Source organism: Metarhizium acridum (assembly GCF_019434415.1).
Source record: "Metarhizium acridum strain ARSEF 324 chromosome Unknown scaffold_141, whole genome shotgun sequence".
In the NCBI taxonomy this organism is placed as follows: Eukaryota; Fungi; Ascomycota; class Sordariomycetes; order Hypocreales; family Clavicipitaceae; genus Metarhizium; species Metarhizium acridum.
The window spans coordinates 1,205,707-1,218,587 of NW_027094020.1; the positions used below are offsets into that span (position 1 = coordinate 1,205,707).

Here is a 12,881-nt window from a genome sequence, read left to right on the forward strand (position 1 = left end):
CCAAGACGCCAGGTAGAGCCCGAGGTGTAGCAACACGCCGTGCAAGTGCTCCTAAACTCCACGCTTTGATGTTACACTCAGAGTATCCTCTACTACCTTTGCGTTTCCAAATTGACGCATACGGGCGGGTTGAAGTAGATGACAGAGAAGCGATTATTGATTGATTGTAATACTACGTATCTATACACTAGCGAGCGGGCCTGCCTCCTCTCAAAACTATTGGGTTCACACACATTGTGGCTGCGATCCGGCCCTGTAGAGCGATCGCCCCTGTCGTTCAACGTGACGCCTGTTCTGTGGTTGCGTGGCCAGCGAGCAAAAGAGCAGTGGCAAAAAAAATGAGCATAAACATGACAAAGAAAACAATATATGAAGACCCAAGGAAACAACCAAATACCACTCAAAGGGAAATGCAACAATCTGTATATCGAACAAGGTATCTGAGAAGCAAAAGAAAAGTAAACCAAAAAAAGGGATAGAAGAGACAAAGCACAAACGAGGAATGAAAGCTGCTAATAAGAATGTAGCGAGAATCGCCAAAAATACAAGGGCAAAATAAAGCAGAGAGCAGAGAATTAAAGCCAGTAGGTGCCAAGGCTAATCGAACAACTGACGATAGAAGCGAAAGACGACATCGCCGTCATGGACCAGCCAATCGACTCGCTATCTGCAGGCTTCGGCTTGCGTTGCCGCTGGAAAAATCCTACTTTATCCGCCGAGGCCCAGAAATAGCGCACCCTAATATATCCCGTCCGTATCGCATTCCCTGCCTCACCGCCGAAAGCAGATTATTGCCCAAATACCCCCTTCCATTAAGAAAAAGTAACGGCACACAATTGAAGTGGCCAAAGCAGCTTGTCGGCCACTTGCTCTGTCTCAAGCGCCGTAAGAGATCTCGAATCGACCCGCAAGGAAATTGTGACAAAGGAAATGCCAGATTTAATCAATAATCAGGACATGCAATACTCCTTCCCGAAACCGTCGCGCCGGACGGCAAGCAATCAACGAAATCAAAAGTCGACAAGCCATCTCAACAGGATAACACGAACAAAACGACAACATAGAGCAACCAAGGTATTTGCCAAGGAAAAGGGAGACCAAAAGGCGACTCCGATGACTCAAAGAAAAATTCGTTTCAATCGTTTCAGTATTATTAATACACGCTGTCCTCGTCTGCCCCCTGTGAGGTCATCGACGGGGTAGAGACATTTGAGGAAGCTTCGAGATCGTCGACATAGCCGACCAGTGCCTGGGAGTGCAGCTTGAAGGATTCGCCCATTAGACGAGTTATACTGTCGCAAATATGTCAGCAGTCCATTCTCTATACAATCGTCATTGTCTTCTGCAGCGAGTGGCCTCAGAGTTGGGAGACTGAAACTTACCCCCAGACAACTACCTCGTCGAGCATGGAACCCCAGAGGCGGGTCACAATTGAGCTCATTTGCGACATATAGCTTTCGTCCAGATCTTTAGCAAAGAGCTGTCGAACTTTGTTATACATGGCGAGTTCCTCCTGAGTTGCTGGCTCTTCGTCATGTTCCAGGCGATAGAGCCACAAGGAAAGGATAATCATCAGATCCATGCCGCACAGTGGATGTTCGACACTCCAATTTGTCGGCGAAGTGCGAGCAACCCAGCGAACTCCTTGGACCACAGCAGTTTCAATGCAGACGTAACACTCTTCAATCACCTTGATCATCTCACTCGATCGCTTTACGCGATCGCGGGCGTGAGACATAGCAGCAGCTACCTCATATGGATCGTGATAGCGGAGAGCCTCTTGTACACTCTTCAAGTCGACCTCCAATCGCGCACGAGCATTGCGATACATGGCCTTGGCATTGAAGATTAGCGGATGGCGTTTGTGTGGTGCGCTCAGCGGGACAGCGATCGTCTCTGGTTCGCACATATCCAAGGATTTCTCCCAAGTTTCGAGGGCGAGGCGGAGTTTGTATTCCGTTACAACATCCTGAAGAGCCTCAGGGCTGCGCTTGTGATACCAAACTTCTAGGAACAAAGCATTGATCATCACGCGAGTTGCAAATGCGCTGTATCGGAGAGTTTCGCCTTGAAAGAGATTGTCATGGGCCTCCATAAATGTGACTGCAGTGGCGTTGTTGACGAGCTCTGACCACGCACCGTCCTCAATGCCTTGCATATTCCACATAGCTTCCGTAGAGGGTAGTTGAAGATCCTCGAATTCATTAAAGCTGATTGCCGGAGTATGGTTGTATGTCAAGGTTAGCAGGCCGAAAAAAATGTAGACTGCATAGTAAGTGCGACGACAGCCCTCGTCCTCAATCCATTCTGCACGGCTTGGCTTAGCGGAGTCCCGTGCTTCCTGGCGAAGTTTCAACTCGTATCTATTGCCGGCAACCATGTTGGCCAGTAGACTCTTGATTGAGCAAGCCCACTCCAAGCCTTTGGGGTCACCACTCCAGCTAGCAAAGATCATGTTGAGAAGCGAGCTCTGCATGGTCCAAAGAGGGCATTTCCGCGAGCTGAAATTCTCCTTGTTTTGAAGAAATTGGTTGACGAGCACTTTGGAGCCAATGTGGAGCATGTATGCCTGGTCCTGATCGAAAGCGTAAAGTGCGCCAATGCTAAGGACAGCCAGAAGCAACGGGGGTGACACCTGCGAGGGGTTGAAAGATGCTGGATGGAGGAAAGGCAGGTGATGATGGAACAAACCAAAGTAAGTTGACAGATAGCGATTTAAGGATCCCAATCCAGGCAGACGAAACCCTTCAGGAATCGCGTGCTCACGATCATAACTGCGAATATTATCCAAAATGGCATTGCGTTGTTCGTCCCCTGTCACCTGTGGAGGGTGAAAGCCAGCATGAGCAGGGTCAACGAGGGAAGGACTTTGCGGAGTAGGCGTTCCGGCACTAGCATCAGGAAGAGCCTGAATAATGGACTGCAGAGAAGGCACAAGTCCGCTACCATGTTGTCCAGCCATAGGGGGAAGCTGGTTTGCGCGAGGTTGAATGGTAGCGTTCGAGGTGAAGGATTGTTGCGATTCGAAAGACCCAGACGCGCTAGACGATATTGAGTGAGTCTTGGGCTCGTCAACAGTCGGGGGTATGAAGCCATCCCACTGCATTTGAGGCAATGCAATAGCACCTGAGGGATATGTGACGGTCGATTCCATGATAGTTGATCCATGAGGTGAGTATGCCAAGGAAGCATTGTCTTCGTAGGTGCTATCGTCACCGCGCATAGCAGCAGTAGCCTTGTGATGCAAATCGGCTACAAGCATGGCGGCAGCTTCTACGTCAAAGAGGCTATCATTGCCCGCTTCCATCTGCTCCAAGGTTGACGTGTCCAGAGCCAACTGGGTCTTGGATGGACCGCCAATTGCGCGCGTCTTGGGGCCGCCTGCACGGCGTTTGCCGTCGCTGTGTAGAGGGACACCTCCATCCTTTGCGTGCACAGTTCGATCATGCCTGAGGAGAAGATCGCGTCTGACAAACGTACTTCTACATTTCATGCATTTGAAAGGTCTCTCTTTGGTATCTGCACGATGTCAGCTAAGTTCGAATATTGGACTATCCACAAGAAAAAAACACCAGGGAGAAATGACGATGCACGCAAACGGAAAGAAAAGAAAAAAAGTGAAGAAAATTTAACAAGAGCGCTGCTTGACGGAACAGCAGAAGCACGCTCAAAGATTCATCTCGGAAGAACCAAGAGAATACAACAAAATCCTCCAGAAGACAGCGAGGGGGGCCGGGGGGGGCAATATGGCGGCAAAGGCTGAACTGGCTTGGGCACCCACGTGAACGTTCGTGTCTACTCCGGTGCTCACTTCTACTGAAGGCTCTGTTACAGAACTGGCACTTGTATTTGCGTTCTGGCGCGAGAGATGCCTTCCTCGAGGAAGGTGTCGAGGCCGCTTGTGGCGGGAGGACTGCGACGCTGGCTCCGGGCATCTTGATGACCAAATCGTGTGATCTGTGAAAGACGGTACGAAGTAATGGTGGCAGACACGGCGACAGTGGTTGCTCTCTCGTCACGATTCGGGCCAAAATTTGAAAGATAGATGCTGACAGCACGATGGTTGAATATCGTCTGGTCAAGACTCTCTCGCTTTTGCTCTCGACTCCTAGCTCCTCGCTCGCACGCGCTCCCGTGGGATTTAAAGTGTGACAGCGGTGGATTCGATCGTGAGGTTGGTCATTGGTGATGATGGTATTCTGGTCATGGAAAGGCTGTGAGGGGTTCTAGAATTAAGAAGAAAAGGAGGCTCTATAAGGCCTCGAAGGGTCAGCTCCTAACAAATGGGATGCTGACGATGGTGATTCCAAGCGACGAGATGGCGAGATGGATGGGATGGATGGGATGGAACGGAGAGGGGAGAGGCGAGAGGAGAGGCCAGAGAACTAGTAGTAGTCAAGAACAGAGAGGGGGGAGGGGAAAGAGCCTGGGGGGCCACAGCACTGTAGCGGCACAGGGGGGTTGGATTAATAGGAAAGGGGGGCGCGCGCGATAGACAGAGGGAAAGAAAAGTGGGAGGAGAGGAAGGAAAGGAGGGGATGGAGGGGTTGGGTGGCTGAGGAGCACTTGGGAGCTTGAAGCTAGTATTACTTTTCAGCAACGGCCTGCCATGGGCAGACCGTGACACCTGGACTCTCATCTGCTCGAGTACGTAGCCGAATGGCCCAGGGCATGATGGATCGTGGTATGTGGCCGTGTCAAGGACAGCGTGGTTCGTAGTGCGTGGCTCGTGCCAGCGCAGCAATAGACAGACAGGCGCACAATGCAGCGACGCGTGAGGTGGGCCTTGGACCAGACGGAGTGACACGGGAGAAAAGGGTGTGCGCGCAAGAGACCAGGGGTGGGGTTTGGAACCCGGCTCTGGCAGCCCGTGTTCTAAAGCTGCCTGGCTTACTGCGGTGTTTGAAGTGCTGCCAGACTTGGCTAACTGGGCGTTGCTCCTGTCATCCTTCCATACGTTTGCTTAGGGAGCGGGTTCTACGGAGCACCGTTGCCCATTGCGAGTGATGAGCGGGGCTTCTTAGCGGAAAATTGAGGGGCGTCTAGTCGTAGCGGGGCTAGTTGGCCCCTCTCCCAGGTACCGTTGCCCGCTGAGCCCGCTGTTACTATTTTCCTCGCGCACTTGCAGGCTCACAAGTAAGTACGAGAGTTTGTCAAGCTGCCCCGGCCGCCCTCACGGAATGCTCAGGTACATACTAAGTACGCAAGGAACCTATCTTTTACTTGACATTTGTATGCCGGACCCAAGTAGCCACTCTACCCACTTGATCACACCAGTTGGCTGCCCGTTTTGCCTTGGCGGCACCCGTCGACTGGTGTCACGTTCAGGGCGTTGTCAAGGACACCCGAGGAAGATCTTGATGGAGTAATAGTCCGTAACCCCGTCCCAAGAAAATTCTGTCAAGAGAGAGAGCAGATAGCACTTGAGCTCCCGAGCAAGCTCACACACCTCCTCCATCACCATTAAAGCGGCACCGCTTACGACTGAGGTCCATACTTAGTACTGAACAGGAATTATACTGTAACTACATCCAAGTACCTAGGTAGGTAGTCAGTCCCCGTACAATGGTTTTTGGAACGTAGTCCGTTCGTATCCCATCGGTTGTGTTAAGGCTGCAAGCAGGTCACTTGGACCCGTTAAGGGTGTAATGTATGGGACGTAGCTCTTTGTAATTAGGATGTTAACTAGGACTTTTATTATAGTGTAATTTAAGTATGAAATAAAGTACCATTTATTATCTGGTTTTTAATTGGATGAAAATCCCTACCGGTACGAGCTTGCAGCCTTAACACAACCGATGGAATATGAGGAGAATAAACATACCTACCGAAGAGGTCAATACATAATCCGTACTCTTGCGGTATATTTATATATCAAGAAACGGCTCAAGCAAGACTCGACACAGTGTTTCGTACGTGAAGCATGCCTGGAATATGTTCATAGTCGGCGTTAGTTGACTCTTTCCAGCCTTGGGTATCCAGTCCGCACAAGTGCAATAACCCTTTCATGTTGGCATAGACTAAATAGTACAGTGGGTAGACAAAAGTCACGATAATTAGCGATTTTACACCTAAACTTACTACTTTTATTAATGAATTATTACTTAACCTTTTAATAAAAATTTATAAAAATTAAAATTATATTAAATTCTTATAATAATTATAATAATATATAATTTTTATAATTATAAATAAAGTACTTCTCTTATAATTAAAGGTTAAATATATAAGTAGATTTTTTTAGTCTCTTAATCCCCTATAACATCTACTATAACCTACTATAATTAAAATCTTTAATTTTTCCGTTTTTTAAGCTTGAAAATCTATGCTTAAAAAAATAAGAAAATTAATTAAAAAATAATAATAATAAATTTTAATCAATTATTTATTAAGTTTAAATTTTTATTAATTTACTTATATATAAAAATCTTGATTTATTTATACTTAAAAAGTATAAGTTTTGGTGTAAAAATGGGTCATTATCGAGACTTTTGTCCAGTGACTGTACATCAGATCGCGAGTGGGCAGAGATAGGTGGTAGCTGATGGGGCAACTAAACACGCATCGGTCGGAAGTTAGCTAGCAGCCTTATTAGTTAGCCGAGAAATTTAATATATTGTTTTGTATATTAATTCAGTTTTTTGAGGCTTTTTTCCAATACAGAGAATGATAATACAAATATAATGCAAGTATCGTGCAAGCATTACATCTAGAAACACCGTGTTTGGCCGTACCAACCCAGAGAACCGTAAAATACCACGTCATACACCATAAATGCGTCAGACACGCTAGCAAGATTGGTGATACATCGCGGCGCGCTGTCCAAAGCTATCTCGCGATAGCATATATTTTTACATATAAATTTATATATGGAGGTACTTCGTGTGGTTGAAACTTGACACAACAGGCCCTCAATTGCAGCTAGGTTTTTGGCCCAACCTCCTGTGGCTGTGAGAGAGATCTCATATGTATTTTTACAGCTAAAATTATATGAAGGTACCTGGCCCGATTAGGACTAGTAACTGATGCGTGGTCAAAAACCGACCGATGCGTGTTTAGTGGCTCACGTTCAATAACACATCTCAAGTGCTGTCTCTTCTTTTTGTCTTATTTTTCAGGTGACGATGAATTGAAGAAGAGTCGGTCAATGTCACCTGCATGGTATCCATTCAGGATGCAAGGGGTCAGGTTGTATATTCGTAAGGACAACATCACAAGAAGGCGGCGATGCCAAATGGGTGAAGTTTAGTTGGGAAAGGCGCTTTCAAGGCTTTTGTTTTTTCTTTGGGTACAGGATCTCCAGAATCACCCGATATCAATTGGCTTGGTACAGACAGTGGACGGACCATGGGCGCTTTGGTAACGGGCAAGGGATCAATTAGCTAAAGCTTTGATTAGACCGCCCTCCCGACTTTAGTACCCTCTGCCTGGTACCAAACATTGCACCTGGGAGAAGATTGACATGGAACAGTGATTGGCTCACTACCGAGTCTATGGCGAGGAAAACCGTTGACACTAGGTACCAATTATGATCCTCAAGGTTTCCTATGTCAAACCAAGCTCTACATGCACGTCAACTGGCACTTTCAACGTTGACGATATTTGCTCCACTGGGCTGGGGAAGATGCACTTGGCATTGGCAACTCGTCTAGGTGCTGACTTGAAGTAACTTGATGATAGTTTGACTGTTCAAGTGGTCTGGTCAAATATTGGAAGACACGGTGCCTACCGTACCGGTCCGCACAAGATAGACACAGAACAGGGACGATTTCAAAGGTATTACATGCCCGGCACGCCCTCCAGCGTACTCTCCAGGGAGACGGACCTCGCAAACTCCATTTTGCAGTCATTTGATTTTAACTTTCTAAGTCGAAGGATGCGGCAATGGCGTGTCGGGACCGCGGCGCAGGGTACTAGCTTGAAGGCAATCTATTCATGACAAGGGCAGGAGTATGGCACTGGATCAGAATACGACGACTGCCCCAACGGGTGTTTTAAAATATAAAATAAAATAAAACAAAACCAGTCCAGTCTACGCGTCCATTCGCAAGACACTTTCTTTTTCGTCCTATTATTTATTGTAAGACCGCCCGGCCATTGAACCTTGCATGCTTCTTCTTGCAGGGCCATGCAACCTGCTTCCAAGGCACCGGTGCCAGGCTAAACCACGCCTGAGCTGAGAATCCCAGCAAGACGCGGTTCGAGGCCCACAGAGGTCTCAACTACCCCCGTGCCCCCCCAGACGGGTGCCCTCCCGCCCAACCCACCCAGCCGCTGCCCCATCACCAGACCAAACATTGAAATGCATGCATTGACATGTCCGGTGGTTCGGTGCGCAGGTATCCGCACTGTACCAGCGATGTGTGTCTGCCGGTCTAGGACCGTTTTTATGCGACGATTGGCACTGTTTGCTGCTTGATTGGCCTGGCGGGCCAGGCGCGAGGACCCCCCCTACTTGGGACGGGCAATCTCTCTCGAGTCAGAGAATGGGCCTAATTTCACTGAATTCCTGTGCCATGATCCCTATATTCCCCTTCTACGATAGAGTTCTTCTTAGTGAGGTTGCTCTCAGTGGGTGCCCACACCAACACTGGCTCGAGTCACTCCATCCATGTCGAGCGTTATGACGGCCAGTCCGGCTTCCCTGGCGTCGTCCTGTGTTGAGCCCGTCAGCTAGTATGTATTCAACTACGCAGCAGCCCATCGCCTTGACTTCAGCGCCCCTCATTGTCTCCTGGGCCAATTTCAGCACAGCCATACCCGAATTCTACAAAAAAAGCAAGCAAGGTTGGCGGCTCATCGGGTCACCACGTAACGATGGCGCCTCCCGCCCCCCCGATCCGTGCCGCGCGAGAGTCAATGGGCCACACAGCACAGGCTCCTCTGTCCACTTGAACAGCCATGACACGACCGACAATAATACCTACCTAATAATAGATAGGCCTTTACGATACCGGCTGCTCCGATTGACAGTATTAGCATGTCTGGGAGAGCACAGTGTTGTACAGTACAATACCAGTATTATATACAGGGGTGTCGACTACTCCCTACCAGACACCACACGCGATGTCCCAGGCGCAAAATGCCCATGCGCCGAGTAACACCCTGGTCATCATTCCACTTCGAATTGACGAGGAAGTACTCCGTAGTGCCACAGGACTTCAGTTCGGATCGCCGAACACTCCATTCCGATAAGGATGAACCTCAGAAACACTACGCCGTAGATCGGTATTGTTTAATCGTTAGATCGTTACCCGACAATTTGGGCCCGGGCACGTTGTGGAATCGGCGGGTTCGGTGAAAGCAGGCACTGTGCAACGCTCAATTTTGTCTTGTTTATTGCCAACACGAAGGACACCACACACATCCTTCACTCAATAAATCGGAGGCCATGCATTTTTTGACAACGGGTGTGAAGTGCCCAAAAGCAAGCACTCTACTCTGCCATCTCGCCGGAGACATGAATGTCAGTTATAGTTCGTTGGGTGTTTTCTTTTCCATTGTTGTGTGCATCATACACGTGCCATTTCGCTGATGCTGTTTAGGACGGCATGTACAATTGACTAAGTATGCACTCCGTACCTGAGCAGGAATAAGGAATTCATTCAGGTCCGCCTGTCTCACGCGAAGACAAGAGGAACTTTGACAGTGAACCTATCACAACTAGTAATTCACCCTTCAACCAAGGCGCAATGTGGCTTCGTCTTTTTACTAGTTGCCGTTGCCCCTTTTCGTCACCTATGTATGTCATCTTTGCAGGACCATGGTCCTGACAGTTTTCCTTCTTCTCCTTTCCGCCATCGAAACCTTCCCATCCTCCTCGTGCCCCGGTCCGTTGGAGTATCGGCCAGCAACACAAAAGAATAAGTCTTACTCGTCGGCCTGGAAAGGAACCGGGGTGGTCTAGTGAATATATTGTCTATTTATTTACGGTCAGTTTCCAAAGAGCGGTCACTGTCGGGAAAGACCGCCATCTTCCCCTGCCTTCCTTGCTTCACTGGGCACTGGCCGATGCATTACTCCGTACCGACTGTTCCGTATGCTATCAAGGCGCGGTAGGCATGAATACCTCATTCTTGGGGCGGGCGCCAGGCAGCTTTACGGAGTACGGAGTACTTGGTCAGCAATATAGATTGCCGAGGCCAAATTGCGTGTGCTGGGCGCTGTGTGTTGTGCTCTCACAGAGGTGAATGGACAACCGTGACAGCGATTGACCGATCCTTTTCTGTACCAGCGTGATATAGATGGCTCGGCAAAGTCATCATTGCACGAGCTGGCTCTCGGAGACCGCGACCGTGCAGCCATAGCGATCTGCCGCAACGAGCATGACATGGAACATGTACGTACAGAGACGTCTTGAGCCTGCAAGGACGTCGCGACGATTGAGGACACCATGGCTCCATGCGCAGTCTTGTCATCCTACATCCTACATCCTACAGAGGGCGGGTCCGCGGCACGCTTCCGGCCCCAGAAATGGCCACCGGTCTGGGATGAGACCCACGTGGTCTCACCATGGGGATGGTTGTCAGAGCAGGAGCTATGGCCCACCTCCTTTTCCGCTTTTCGCCCACCCTAGAGCTCCAGTCGAGTTCGTAGTACTTGAATCTTTTTCACGAGCTGCTGATTGATCTCTTGACTAGATAATCTGATATATGTACGGAGTACTCCGTACTCCGTATTGCGATGTAGTATTCCAGTGCTCATGGGTGTTGTTATCCTCGTTCCCTGGCATTCGTATGTCTTATGCATCAGCTTGCCATGGGTCCATTGCCCTCTTCCCTTCCACGACCCAGACTTTGCTTTACGTATTTGACTTGGTAGCCAATCCGCCATGCATATTCCGCGGCATAAATGTGGATTGGTTGCGGCCCTGCAAGCGACTGTTTGCTGCAGAGTATCTGTCAATCGGTCAGAATCTAAATCAAGTCGGTACGGTGAGCGTATGCGAGAGATGCAGTAGGTAGCCAGTATTAGACATATTGATGTAGCTTGAGCTGGCGGCTACGGGCGAGTCACCCTCGGTCCCCATCACGGCATTGCCCTAAGCTCGCGATGTCATAGCAGATGGCATATGTCGTTCCCAATAGGCGAGGTCGAAGAGGCATGACAGCAAAGTTCGGGCGAGGGTTCCCGTTATCCTCCCCCCACTTCTCGCTTGACGTTCAGTAGTCTCTCATACCTCGGGAACGCCCTGGCTATGGTGATGTGCCTGCGATTTCGATAGCCCTTTGTTACCATGTTGTATGTCTGATTCTTGGATCACAGATTCCGCACCGATCATAAGCATGGCTTCTGCGTGTTTTCGCCCTTTCGCTACCGGGAATTCTAGCTATCAAAATATTCGTGTCGGGTGTGTTTCACCGCCCGGCAACATTCTTCCTTTCCTACTTAAGTACTTAAGTATGTAAGCTACTTCCTTTCCTATGTAAGCACATCACTGGAGTCGAGCATAAGAACACCTTAGCTGCGAGAATGTTCAGCTACCCAGGTACTAACTACTACCTACCTACCTAGGTACCTACTTAGGTAGATAGGAAGGAGCTATGTATACCCAGAGCATCTTTCACCAGGGGTAATATTGAAGCTAGAACCCGCACGAGTTACATGTGCGAATACGCAACTACCCTGTAACTGATACTTGCCGCAAAAGATTGTTGCCTCGATTACATGCCACACTGATGGGCCCTGCCGAGTGTAGACAACTGGAGAAGACTGTCAGACTCGAGTCGTCGTCCTATACATACCAACTAGGTACATACGCGCACATGTTTTTCTCGCCCTCAACATGTCTAAAATACAAAGAAATTTGTAGGGACAGTTATATTATGTGTGCCCGTGAAAAAGCACAGACGCGCGCAAATGAATTACCTGGTAGGCGGCTGCTTAATAAGCCATACAACAGAAAACACTGGAGCTAGAGTCGTGTGCTCCTCAGAGGCTCAAGGGCGATGATGCGACGGCCCTATTCATGAACCAGAGCGGAACCTGATCACCTCCAGGAATTTACGTCGTGAAATGCCCGACAGCGTCAAGCGAACACATCCAGAGTAGAAGATAATCCTCCAGCGTGGTAGTGAGGTGGCCATTAGGTCTGCGCGCTTTTTGTTGGGCGCACTTGAGTACAGACTGGCCCACGGTTTGACTACCTAGCATGTGCTTCGAGATCTGTCGGGTGCTCCAACGACCTGTCACGATTCTCTATTCATGTCCGGGAAGAAGGGGTTGACGCGCTGAGGCGGTTTGTGACGGCCAATGGCCTTGTTGTTGTTGGGGGAACTCCGCACGTATCCTGTAGCGTGTTCCTGAAGCGACACTCCGATTCCCTCGACTCTGAACTGTATTGTATCAGAAGCTGGCTCGAGGTGCCCAAACTCAAGCTCGAGTGAGCAACCAAGCAAGGGTGAAGAAGGGCTTTCCTCACTTGCCCTTGCTGTCGTCTTCCGAGCCCCTGGTGCAGACAGAGGGTCCAGGACTGGGACCTCCAGCATATAGTGTGGGCTCAAAATAGTCCAGATGATATCAAGTCAACATCTAGCTGGAGGATGTGAGGGAGACTTTTCACGATGCCTTGAGGCGAGGGACAGTCAGAGCTCTTACCAGTTGACGGGACACTTGCGCAATGACCCCTTCGGAATATTCCGTGTTTCTCGGACTACAAGTACCGAGATACCTCTGGCGGCACCAGACTCAAGTCTCCAGATACGTGGCGTATGGGGCGCGAGGCATTAGCGTTGGGAGTACCGACACTCAGGCTCTCTTAGTCAACGGTACTCAAGCTCAAGTTACTCGACAAACTTGGGTCAACCGACAGCTTGCGACACGGCTGCGCGGCGGACTCGAGTCGTCGCTCACTTTATTACTCCGTACATCTAGCCATGTTA

At 49.3% G+C, this 12,881-nt stretch overlaps 1 protein-coding gene across 2 annotated transcripts; it reads right to left on the reverse strand.

Annotated features, from left to right (window-relative positions):
* Window positions 1-139: 139 nt before the first annotated feature.
* Window positions 140-4,403, reverse strand: J3458_009021 (uncharacterized protein). Of its 2 annotated transcripts, XM_066119517.1 has the most exons (3): window positions 3,782-4,403; window positions 1,383-3,519; window positions 140-1,292 (listed from the first exon to the last, which is right to left on the reverse strand). In XM_066119517.1, exons 1-3 carry the CDS (start codon window positions 3,933-3,935, stop codon window positions 1,154-1,156), a joined length of 2,430 nt encoding a protein of 809 aa, XP_065975312.1. In that variant the 5' UTR covers window positions 3,936-4,403; the 3' UTR covers window positions 140-1,153. The 2 variants fall into 2 exon arrangements, with proteins under 2 accessions (XP_065975312.1, XP_065975313.1); XM_066119518.1 differs by having other exon boundaries at window positions 1,383-4,403.
* Between the last annotated feature and the right edge of the window lie 8,478 nt (window positions 4,404-12,881).